Source organism: Armigeres subalbatus, chromosome 2, assembly GCF_024139115.2.
Source record: "Armigeres subalbatus isolate Guangzhou_Male chromosome 2, GZ_Asu_2, whole genome shotgun sequence".
NCBI classification, from domain to species: domain Eukaryota; kingdom Metazoa; phylum Arthropoda; class Insecta; order Diptera; family Culicidae; genus Armigeres; species Armigeres subalbatus.
This window is the reverse complement of record NC_085140.1, coordinates 242,118,796-242,131,590: the sequence shown is the minus strand read 5'-3', so window position 1 is coordinate 242,131,590 and position 12,795 is coordinate 242,118,796. Positions and strand designations below refer to the sequence as shown.

The 12,795-nt window shown below is 37.3% G+C and overlaps 1 protein-coding gene across 1 annotated transcript in view; it reads left to right on the top strand.

Moving 5' to 3' along the window:
* The window catches only part of LOC134209638 (uncharacterized), a 93,780-nt gene that overhangs the window by 41,578 nt on the left and 39,407 nt on the right, over positions 1–12,795 (top strand). Inside the window, exons 4-5 of the mRNA XM_062685631.1 lie at positions 2,278–2,368; positions 2,438–2,500. Of these exons, the coding sequence (XP_062541615.1) occupies positions 2,278–2,368; positions 2,438–2,500 (154 nt within the window). The remainder of the gene's footprint in view (positions 1–2,277; positions 2,369–2,437; positions 2,501–12,795) is intronic.

Genomic DNA, 12,795 nt, shown 5'->3' with positions numbered 1-12,795 from the left:
TTTTAATGTACGTGTCGTTTAATACGAAGCACAACTTAACATATGGTCCGTCATATGCCATGACTCGTACCCATCCCGGGATCATGTGGATTATGAAAATCACTTTTCGTGGACGAGCAGACCAAATCCCTCTAATTTTATTCTTCTTCATCCACCACCGCTGCCCTCGCTGCCTCAGTCATCATCGGCCACTAGCCATGAACTCCGAGTGATGCGATGGGCGATTCACGCTAACTTTCACTTACTCAGTGTTTGAGTAAAATTGTATTGCCCTCTCTTTTCTTCTCACGGAAATTTTACTCAGTTTCCGCCAAAAGCAGGACAACTCATAGCTATGAGTAGTCCCGCTTTTGACGGAAACTGAGTAAAATTTCCATGAGAAAAAAAAAGAGATAGCAGTACAATTTTACTCAGTCTCTGAGTAAGTGAAAGTTAGAGTGTTGCATCCATCGCAACCGACATCACTGCATCCGACCATCATCAAGCACAGAATAACATAAAAATACGCCCACTTCTTTCATGCATATTCGCAGACCCACCGGCAGTTCTACTACTGGTGACTGCATGCTGTGTAGGTAAACAAACACAGCGAACGAACGAACGAAACGAACAATGCGCGAGCAAAAAGCACGTCAGAACGCGTTGCTTTCACAAATTGTAATGGCTCACACATGGCAGGCACTGCTTCTTTTATACACGAAGAAAATCTTCCGCTAGACACGAAGGCCCGTGACATACCGCATTCTGATGTCCGTGTTAGGAATGCCCGGGATTGATTACATATACAATTTTTGCTGGCTTTGACCAGAATTGAATTTTTCAATAGTCTATCGTTAAGAATATTAAGCTTCAATGAAATAGGTATATTGCTGGAGAGTGTCCGAGTCGATTGATATATAAATGTTAAAAATCCATCGAAAGATAAAGGCGCTAGTATCGTTTGAAATCTTCCCTTCCAGCGTAACGCTCTCGATTTCCAAAAATCTCAATGACACCCAGTATAGTAAAGAAAGACGTAAGTCCTACGCCAAAAATCCACATTCGGTAGAACATTTAAAAAAATCGATTATTGTGCGAAATTTGCAGCTGTCTTTGCAAAATATTGCTTGCACCACTCACTACACTGTTCCTTTTTTATTCCTTTTTTTATTAGGCACTCTGTGTTACTTAACCGCTACTGTGTCAATATCTACTGTGGTATTCTGCTGTACAAGTACAGAATCCACACGGAATCTATTTTTAGTTTTCCATTATTCCGGGTAACGTTGGAGGAATGCCTCCGAGCTGAGACGAGACCTGCAAAGACGGCTTCTTTTTGCTTGTTTTGACACTTGTTCTTATTTTCATCACAGCTGATCATCGATTCTCAACTGTTTCCTTGAGTGTTTCACCTAAATCCCGGGTAGAATCTTCTGAGCACAATAAAAGTGTTTGCAATTCACGGAATTGTAAACTTATTTTTATAAAGATTTTCTTATCGGGAATAAAACATGTATTTATAACTGTCCGGCTATTCTAGAATACTTTTCAAAGTGAAAAAGTACTCGTAAAACAAAATCATTCGGAATATTTTTTGAGGTATCTGTCGCAAGTCGATCGCGAGCAAGCCGAGGATAACCATGTCGCCGGCCGGCTTCGTCCGACCCGGCATCAGCAGTCGGTGAGCGCAAGTGACGCGTTCCTAGCAGTTATAGCAATTCGGTGCGCAAATAGCGAATTATATTTGTAGCGTATTTACAGTATGGGCTGCGGATCTGGTGACTGACGAGGGTTTGGTGGAGGGGCTGGGAATCGAGCCCATGATCATCCGCGTGTAAGGCGAACGTCAACTACGCAACGGGACCCCCTACTGTTCCTTTAGTGGTGGTAAAAATTAATGTTGGTTTCCATAGTGGTACTATTTATTGATTTCTTATGAGACTCGCCACTATTGGAACAGTCGCTCCACTATTGGTACAAGGAATCGATTTTATGAAGGCAAATCATTGTTTTCAATAGTTTTTAAGCGAAAAGGATAAGTTGCAATTAACATCATATTAATAGCACGACGCATCAACTAAACCCATCGTAGAGTGTATAATTATGAAAAACCTCATTATAACCCCACTATCTCCACTATTGGTGTTACCTTACCCGTACCCTTACTCTACAACATATCAAAATTAACGGTGAACCAGCCATATGGACTTCACATTGGCAGATGAAGTTCTAATCTTTGGAAATACGTAAATAATTTAAGAAAAGATCAGTTTAACCTTAAATAATTTGTCTTTGCAGCCTGCTGAAAGGTATACCGAACGTGATGCTTCCTGTGCTATGGTTCCGACAAACAGCTGAGCTCAACGAGGATCTTGCCAGCGATTTGAGGGTGAGTCAGAACTTTTATATGCTGTGCACTGACAAACATAGTTATCTTATTTCCTTTCTTGTATTTCAGTTGGTACTTGATCTACCATATATTGGAATCTACGTGGCCATAGGGATCGGCGTTGTCGGAGTTGTATGTTTGGCAATATCTCTGTACTACTCTCTGAAAGTGTGGAAATAGGGCCTCCAAGCTTTATTTTATGAAGAAAAACTATCTTGCTGGCAAGACGCTTTCAATACCTAAATATAAAGGTCGCTGTTCAGCTTGATTAACTTCCGAATTCCGAAAAAAATTTGTCTCTTCCATACACATAATAGTAAGCTAAATTTTATTTAAATGTGCGCGCAGAATCTGTTTTGCCTTTATCGTATACTAAGTATACGTATAAGATATATGATCACACCAAAGCCTAACTTTTGAAGAAGGGTCGGTGACTCAGAGTGTTATATACCAATCGACTCAGCTCAACGAATAGTACACAATTTTGTAGACACACTTGTTGGACCTTTGCATTGGCCGAATCACTCGCAACAAGTTCCAATCGACGGGGAATCCTGTTCCATTGCATTGTTTGCTATTGAAAATTGGTCAGATTGGACAATGGGATTAAAAGTTATGGTAAAAATACTATTTTTTGCTAATAGCTTACACAACCTCACTTGATCAGTACAGTTGCTGATGAAGAATGTGTACAGCCGCCAGACATTCTAAATACTCACGCTCCTCTAATGTGGACGTGTACTATACACATGTGGAAGTGATGGCTTGAGAAATGGATTGCGAGTGATTTGACTATAAGTCCAATTTGGGAATCTCGAGCTCGTTCAGTAGCCGCTAGGTTGCGAAGACCGACGGAGGTCCTTCGTAGCTTAGTTGGTTAAAGCACCAGTCTAGCGTACTGTAGGGTCATGGGTTCGAGTCCCATCGAGGGAAAAGTGGTTACCTCCAATACATTTTCCAAATCAATATCTTCCACATAACGCACATATGAGTTTTCATAACATTGTAAATTAACGTCCAAATCGGGTGGTTTAATCCCCCGAAATATAGGCAATTAACTTTGATTGAACTATTTTTTATTAGAAAAATATATTTAGCTCTTTTAGTGAAATGACTTTAGACAGCTATTTTTTATGTTTAAAGCACGCCTTAAAACGCTCACTCATATTAAATAGTATTTTTTGCAAAAGAAAGGTACCGATACCTCTAAGTCATGAGGCATTGCGCTCAAATTGTGCGTATTATCATATTTTGAACTAATAAACCTTGTAAGCGATCTCGTTTATTTTGAAATACGAAAATGTATTTTTATTGGTAAGGTACAGTGGGGTAAGTGGGTAAATGGGGTAAGTGAAAAAAACGCAAGTATTTCACTGATGAAGCACAGAATTATTCAATTTCACTTCACAATCATACAAGGCCATTCAAATCAATGCGTTGAATAAGTAAAACATGGAATAATGAACCATTTCAACATGCGAGAGTGAAAGTTTATTAACCTTTCAAGTTTATCTTTTGCACAAGTTGTTTTGCGTGTCAATAAATACAAATATTTTTTTATGTTGATTTCCATAACACATTCAATTAGTGCACTGAAAAGTTGATTTTCTTTGTAGTTTTGAATTCCAGCCAGAAAAATATTGATATGAACATCAAAAATTTTGAAAAAAATATTTTATTGCTTTGCCTGTTTTTTACCATGGGTGGGGCAAGTGAAAATTTTCCGACACTGAATGCATTTCTCTATTTTTCCAAACACAAATAATTTCTATTAAGCGTATATAAACAAATGATACCAATTCGAACTCATTCTAAGGCTTTTGGTTATTACAGTGATTCGTGGTAATACTAAATCAGGAACCCAAAGTGCCAAGCGTGTCAATGTTTTAAACAAGGATGTTATTGCGCTTTTTGCACTTTATAAGAGTTCTGCGAGATTTTTTTTCTCACAGTCATCTTTTTCTCACACTCAATACACTCAAAAAAGTTTGATTTTCCGTGTATAATATTTGTGTGTGAGTGCTCAATCAGAAAACAAATAGACGTCAAATCATGGCGGGAATCGATTTAGTGTACACGCTTACATGTGACTAACGAGTAATGGGTATAATTGGGTAAATTTCAGTAACAAAAATCGATCAACCCGAGATGAGAGTGAGTGTGAGAAAAAGAAGCGGGCAAATCACAATCTACACATAACTCTTCAAATTGGTGAAATCGGAAATAACGACCATTCAGTAATTTGCGTTCGATCATTTAGTAGTTTGTCAATAACACATTCCAGAAGCTAAATTTCAAAATATGTTGTATGGTGGACTTCTAGTGCGAAGGTTTTTCTACAACTTTGCCTAATGGTTCATTATGAGAATTCAACTAATAACGGAGTTTGAGCGCTAGTTGCAGTAACTTAAACTAAATGATTGGAATTTGTTATCATTTAGTCTAAGTTACTGAAACTTTAGCTATAACTCCGTTACTAGTGGAATTCAAACAATGAACCATTAGACAGAGTTGTATAAAAACCTTCGCACTAGAAGTCCACCATACAACATATTTTGAAATTCAGCTTCTGGAATGTGTTATTGACAAACTACTAAATGATCGAACGCAAATTACTGAATGATCGTTAACATCCTTGGTTTTAAATAATCCATGTTTGATAAATAATTCGTGAAAAAATGTTATTTATATAGCTTAAATACAAGAATCACTACTATTGCAAATATATCAACAATTATGATTTATTTAGTTGAAATTTATAAAATTTATTTATTTGTTAATGTAGACTCTTCTACTGAAATCATAAGTGGATTGTTAATGAAACACAATATGATTCCAGGTTTGATGAATATTTCAAAGATAATTTCTCTGCATTATCGCCAAGGTCCATTATCTTACTATAAACCTGAAATAGAAAGTAGTATTAGACACAAATGGAGATGAGATATTAGATCTCAAAAAAATCAAGTAAAGAAAATATAAAAACATAAAAATCATTTAATGGAGTAACGTTTAGTGCCCTTTGACTTTCAAGAAGTGTCAAAAGCATCACAACATATCACAGTTATGTTCTATCACTAGTATAATCATCATTTGGTTTGAAATATATGAACAGAAAATGTGTTCTTATATTGAAAATCCTCTTTAAAATTTATTTTTTTACTCTACCCCCACTTATGGGCAAGTGAAAATTGAACTGATTTTTTTTTGTTTCCCAAATATTTTGTATCCTATAAGTATTTTTCAAAGATCTTGTTCACAGGCATATAAAGATTGGATAGATGATTCGTTATGTCATAAATATGTTTATTTTCAATATTATATTCAACTTTTATGACCTGATGAACATGAAATATACGATTTCCTTTACCCACTTGCCCCACTGTACCTTACCAACAATTGATGAGTTATTTGCAAATATGGCAGAGGAAGTAAAATTTTAGATTTATTAAATTTTATGCGGGTAGTTTTTAGTCTAATTCACTTATTATAGTTCAGACAATCCGCTCGCAAAAAGTATTTTTCGCCTAACTTTCCAAAGGACCTAACATTTAACAAAGGAAGTAACATTTTTTCATGAGTTAGTTTGAGTACTCAAAACTTTTGAGTACTAGTACAATCAAAAGCTTTCATGTTATTCTGTTGATTGCGCTATTCAAATTAATTCATGAAGAAATGTTACTTAGGTGTTTTTGAAAAATTAAGCGAGATTTCATCTGAAATATGGTATGGGAAAAGTGTGCTTTTTGGGAGTTGCAACACGTGAAAGTTTTGAGAGGATTCACAACACAGATCGATATAGAGAGGAGTGGTATCGGACGCACTTACTAAACTAAAAACATCAAAGTACGCTGCGTCGAAAATAAGCATCTAATCATTGTAATTAATATCAGATAGGAGGCAGAGTTCCAGCTGGTTATGCAAAATAATAAGCAAGTAATTGACGGTAAGACGCGCGGCTACAAAGCAAGACCATGCTGAGGGTTCGATTCCTGGCGCCGATCCAGGCAATTTTTGGATTGGTAATTGTATCGACTTCCCTGGGCATAAAAGTATTATCGTGCTACATTCACACATTGAATCATTAATCATTTTGGCCGTGGCGCTACCCATTACTCTCATAATAATTGCTTAAAAATACTCAATTATTGAGTAATTTTTAAACAGCGTGGTAGAGTTGCATCAAATCTTTGAACCGCCAAGATGTAGCCAATTAGCATTGCATTTACAACATTAATTCGAATTTAACATATTGAATCGAGAAAGGCATAATCACCACTTGAGGATAAATTTGGGTTTTGACGTAGAATACGTCGTTCGGGAAAATATAGGGGGGTTATTCTTCAGAATCAAATTTGAGACCGTCACGAAAAGTGGTCAGGAAGTATGGGCTAATAACTCAGCCATCTTCCAACCAATTTTGATGATTTTTGCATCAATCGATCGACAAACTCTTTAAGATTTTGCACAACTATTAAAATCAATTGAATAAAGGTGTTAAACTACTGAAAAATTGACTTTTGCCAGGCACTGTTGAAAACTTGCTATATACAGTTTATTGCCTACATTTCGGCTATTAGTCATCTGGCGTGTAAATTGATAAATGTTAAAAATCAAATTCGAAAAATGATTAAAGGCCAGAAACCTATAATTACTGTTCTGAGTCACTGCACTCTCATACGTAATTCTACGTTGATTTCGCGGTCGTGTCTCTGATACAATCTTAAACTTTTTGGGTCTGTTCAAATATTACGTAACGCAATAGGGGGTGGGGGGTTGTTTGATTTTAGTTACGCGTAACAAGTTATTTGCATAGAGAAACATTTTTTTTTTAAATTAAAAAGTATTCATTATCTTTGGAAAAGCATGAAATATACAATAGATAATAATTTATTGCACCGTCCTTTAAATTCTACTCAAATTAAGATCCTTTAAAAAAATGTATTTGTTACGCGTTACGCATAGGGGTGGGGGAGGTTCTAAAAATTGTTACGGATTGTTACGAGGGGGTGGGGGGTTCTTAAAAACAACGTTTTTCGCGTAACGTAATATTTGAACAGGCCCTTTTATGTTTACATATTGGCTTTAGCCGCTTTCGTATGGTGGCACATTTTACCAAATCGGCGCAATTTATACAGATTTCATCTATCTGTAAGAGCTGCTGGTCTCCAAGACAGATATTTGCAGATGACACGGGCCTTTTTGCCAAAGGACGAGCTTTAGTTCAATTTGTGGTAGATTGTAGAAAAGTTTGGACACTTTACCCACTCTCTTACCAAAATGGAAGATTTATTCGAATGCTTCCAAAACTCAGTTTATAATTTTCCCACATAGGCCGAGAGCTTCTTATGTGGAGTCTTCTAGTCTAGTGTGTCACTATGAACGGTGTTCCAATTAATTGGTTTAGCGAAGTTGAATGTTTAGTACTTGGGCTAGAATAAAAATTTACTTTCAAAAATCACATTGAAGGCAATGTAACAAATATTTTAAGTGTTCTAGACACTTATTAATTAGAAAATTAGAACTTTGTCTTAAGAACAAATGTTTTGAAAATGGCTTGGAAAACTTCAAAATTGAGGACCGTCACGAAATCATGTAAGATTTTGAACGTTAATACACGCTGAAAAAACTATTTTAAAAACAATAATTTCTTACATGAATCCAAAAAGAATTTCACATTGTTTTGGCGGTAACAAGAATTATTGTTGTTTCAACAATCCAGTATTGTTGTTTTTATTGGAGCTTGGAAAGCTTAAGCTTTAAAAGCTTTTCTTGAAAGTTTCAATCAATAACAATAGTATTATTGATTCTACAAGAGATCTATGTTTAATCCAAACATCAATATTTTTAAATTAAAAGGTTTTTCTTGAGAAAAATATATTAGCTTAGCTTTTAGTGGAATGTATTCAACCGTCTTAAGTTAACTGGTGGAATTAAATGGAGAGTACTTAATTCGTCTTAGACGGTTGAGGTTTTTCTTTTTGAAATATTTCATTCAGAGTTTCATGGCTTTTTAATATATATGTTTTTGTTGATAGATATTTTTATTAAAAATACTCATTTCAAATATGTATATATACAGTTTATTTTTAGTTTATTTTACTGTTCAGCTGCCGCCAAAGCTCAAGGGAACGGAGAAACTTATAACTGCCAATCTGGAACAAAGTATTTTTTGATCGAAAATTTATAATATCGAAATAATTGACTTACCTGTTTGAGAATCTACATATTATTATAATCAAATACGCAACAGAAACAAAAGAATTCAGGAAGTGTCTAAGATCTAAGATTCTTTCGATTATATTAATAATTTATCCATAATGCCACTTCCACACAGTATGGTGTGAGTTAGATTGTAAGAAAATAACACACACACCTCCTATTACCGTCCGCAACGTTTACTACTTGGGCGCATCACAACCGAATGTCTTGGTTTCTGGTGCATGGCTAGCATTTGTTGATTTCTAGTTGTCGCGACCGGGTTTTTCGACCCTTGCTTCTTTGTTGTACTCGACAATCGGACTATCCCTTCTCCGCCAGCGATGCCTTGACTCTCCTACTAACAAAGCGCAGTGCGTGATCGTTGTTGGAGCGGAGATTCTGCCAACGGCCCAGGGCTAGTATTCCTCCACCCGTGATTACCAGCGGACAAAGGCATCCGCTTGTCCGTAGCCAGAGCAGAGATTCGGGGCAAGGTCCGGGTCCGATGCATATCGTCTCACATCGGAAAAGGGGGGACCTGTCCACACGGAAGTTCTCAAGTTCCCTTTTTCTTCCTCTTCTTCATTGGTATTACATCCCCCATAGGGACATTGCCGCCTCGCAGCTTAGTGTTCATTAAGCACTTCCACAGTTATTAACTGCGAGTGTTCTAAGCCAAGCTACCATTTCTGCATTCGTACACACTTAGTTTTTATTTCTGCAGCTCGGCAAAAATCCGCACAGCCGTGCGCCAGCAAAATAAAAACTGATATTTCAGCAAAAATTACGATTTGTTAGCTGATTTTCGGCAAAATATTTGCTGATTTTCAGCAATTTTGACAGAGATCTCGGCAAAAAAACATGTTTACTGGGGCACGGCTGTGTGCATCTCGGTAAAAGTTCAACATTTTGCTGAGATCCCGGTAAAAAAAATTAAGTGTGTATATCATAAGGCTAACACGATGATACTTTTAAGCTCAGGGAAGTCAAGGCAATTTCCAATCCGAAACCGTCACCGGGAATAGAACCCAGCCACCCTCAGCATGGTCTTGCTTTGTAGCCGCGCATCTTACCGCACGGCTAAGGAGGGCTCCCATTAATGGGTATTTTCGTATCCATTTTGAAGAAAAGCGGCATAACTCATTGAATGAGTAAACTCAATTTACTCATTAATGAGTATTCCCACTGAACTTCAAATAATAGGTAATTTTTGCTTTTGAATTTTATTAGCAAAATGGATAACAAAAAAAAACATTTTTTTTTATTTTGGTTGATTTGAGGTTCTTCTTCTTCTACTTCAAAGGCTCTACAATCCAGCTGGAACTTGGCCTGCTTTTCAGTATTCTATTAGCATTTTCTCAGTTAATAATTGAAAGCTTTTCTATGCCCGTCATTGCATGCGTATGTATCTTGTGTGGCAAGTACAATGGATACACTATGCCCAGGGTGTCGAGAAAGTTTTCAACCCGAAAACATCCTAGACCGGACCGAGAATCGAACTCGCCATCTCCGGGTTGGCAATCCTACACCTTTACTCGCAAGGCTACTGGAGAGCCCAGATTTGAGGATATGTAACTTATATATTTTGTGTATTCAGATTGAATGATACAAAAACCTCGACGCAAACGATCGTAATTAAAGAACATAGACAATAAGTTTTTTTTTCAATTTCGTTTATTTGGTAGGCTTAGGCGTATATAACACTTTACGGAGCCATGGTTCTTTGTGATATGTACAATCAATATAATTTTATTATGAAGTTAGTAAGAGAGGGGTAGAAGCAAACGTACTCGTGGTGACTCGAGATTAGGTTTACAATGTTCAAGGATGGAAGGGGATTGGGATTCGGAAATCAGAGAATCATCATAATCAAAGAATGGCAGCTGCTCATCCGGTCATTTGGCGTCAGGGACGATGTGGGGTGTCGTATTGCTCGAGGGATGGTTCGACTGGCAGCATCTTCTGGGTGGCCAGAACTATGGAGCTCTACGCAACAGAAAAGCAGAGACTTTAAAAAAAATATAGGAGAAAGAGAAAAAAAAGGTATTAGATTTAAATATCAGAAGAACAAAGAAAACCATATAGACCGCATCACGATCCCCCAAAACACCTCGAATTTCCCTGAAGGGTTGTTTACCTCGGGCCACTAGGGTATCCAATAGTCGCTCTCTAGAGGCGTAATTTTCCGAGCAGAACCAAACTACATGATCGATGTCATCGTAACCGGCTCCGCACCTACATAAGTTGCTATCGACAAGGTTTATTCTGTACATCACGCGAATGAAGCCTCGACTTAAGTCCTCACCTCTGAACCACGCTCGCCCAGAAACTTTTGGAACTATGGAAAATAGCCACCGTCCGAGTTCATTGTGTGTCCAATTCCTTTGCCAACTTTGAAGAGTACTCTGACGGACTAATGGGAAAAACTCGTTGCTCGAGAATTGTCTATCATAAACCTCACCTTCCTGTGCGCCCACCTTTGCCAGCGAGTCTGCCTTCTCATTGCCGTAGATTTAGTAGTGAGATGGGACCCAAACAAAGGTAATCTTGAATGGTCTTTCGACCAAAACACGCATCTGCTCTCTTATGTTTGTAAGAAAGTAAGATGCGTGCTTAACAGGTTTCATCGACCGGAGTGCCTCGATAGAACTAAGACTATCCGAGAAGATGAAATAATGGTCTACGGGCTGTTTCGAAATTGTCCCCAAAGCGAAGTTAATTGCTGCCAGCTCAGCAACATAAACCGAACACGGTTCCTGAAGTTTTCGGAAGGTGGTTGAGACTACATTTACATTGAAAACACCGAAGCCAGTGGATCCGTTAATGCGAGAACCATCAGTGAAATCTACACTGTTGTTTCATAAGGGTCAATGTCGCAAACGTAAACAATGCCTTTTGCTGCTAATTCCTCAACAACTAGAATCGCTCCCAGCTAACAACCACTTGGAACTGATGGCGCTCCGCGCCTTCTATCGAACGGATGTAGAAAATACCGCCAGAAGTCTCTAATATTCTTGAAATCAGCAGAAGAAGTCAATGTTTAAGTTTGCGACTTTCGCTCTTTTGAAACAACAATGTCGAAAAATCTGTTATTGCAATTTACATGCTCACATTTTTCAGAATAAAGAGAGGGAATAGATATTTGTCGAAGATGATCCGGTATACCTTGAATAGCATGATTCATGGACAGGTCGTATTCAATGGAGGAATTGTCGTTGGTGAAGTGAATTCGAGGTGGATTATAACACGGCAGACAAAGATCTGTTGATATGTAGTTGAGATAAACTCTAAGGAATCTTGAACGACAAGACAGTTCAAGCATTTTATCGAAGTTAAATTCAACATTCATACAAATAACCTAGTGTATTTTGACTACTAGGTCATAATGATTTTAGTAGAGCTGTTTTGATCAACTTCATCCCAAACAAGGTTACTAAAAAAAATGTGTGATAATTTAATTTATTTTAATAAATGCGAACGCATTTCAGAAAACTAAAGTTGTTGATTATTGCAACGTATAGCAGTACATGTTTTGAAAATATTTGTTTCGATTTAAAATGTAAACACACATTGTTATTGCATATTTTGTCTTAAAAATGATCATCTTCCCCCCAGTTGACGGTACTCTAAAACAGAGAGAATAGTTGTTCTATAGAGTTTGATGAGGTCTTCCGGGCATATCACCATGCTCCGGAGATAGAACGTAGAAAATGAATCCTTTTGCGGCATTTCTCTATCAAATATTCAGAATGGAGTTTCCAGGTACATTTAGAATCAAACACGACCCCAAGGTATTTAGAAGATAAAGATTGGTTGATGTCATCATTCAACAGCTTTAGTTTCAGTTGAGCAGGGTACCGCTTCCTAGTAAACACAACCAACTGAGTTTTTTTCGGTAAAAACTCGATCCCCAAATGTCTGCCCAAACAGTCTGATTTTCTATGGTATGCGTTATGTTCGGGTATGCATAGAGCAATGTACCCTTAGACAAAGTGGTAGAGGGGAATCAGCGCTAGAAGTCCGCCATATAACATTTTTTGGAATTCCGCCTCTGGAATGAATTATTGGCTGAATGATAATGAAATGATAAGTTCAATCCCTGACAAGGAGTTGATTGTTGCAATAGAAGATTGCAACGATTTTTGTCTAAAATTGGAAATTATTTTGTTGGACATTTGTTGCAATGTCTCAATATCATCAATATTAGAAATTCTATGAAGTTCATT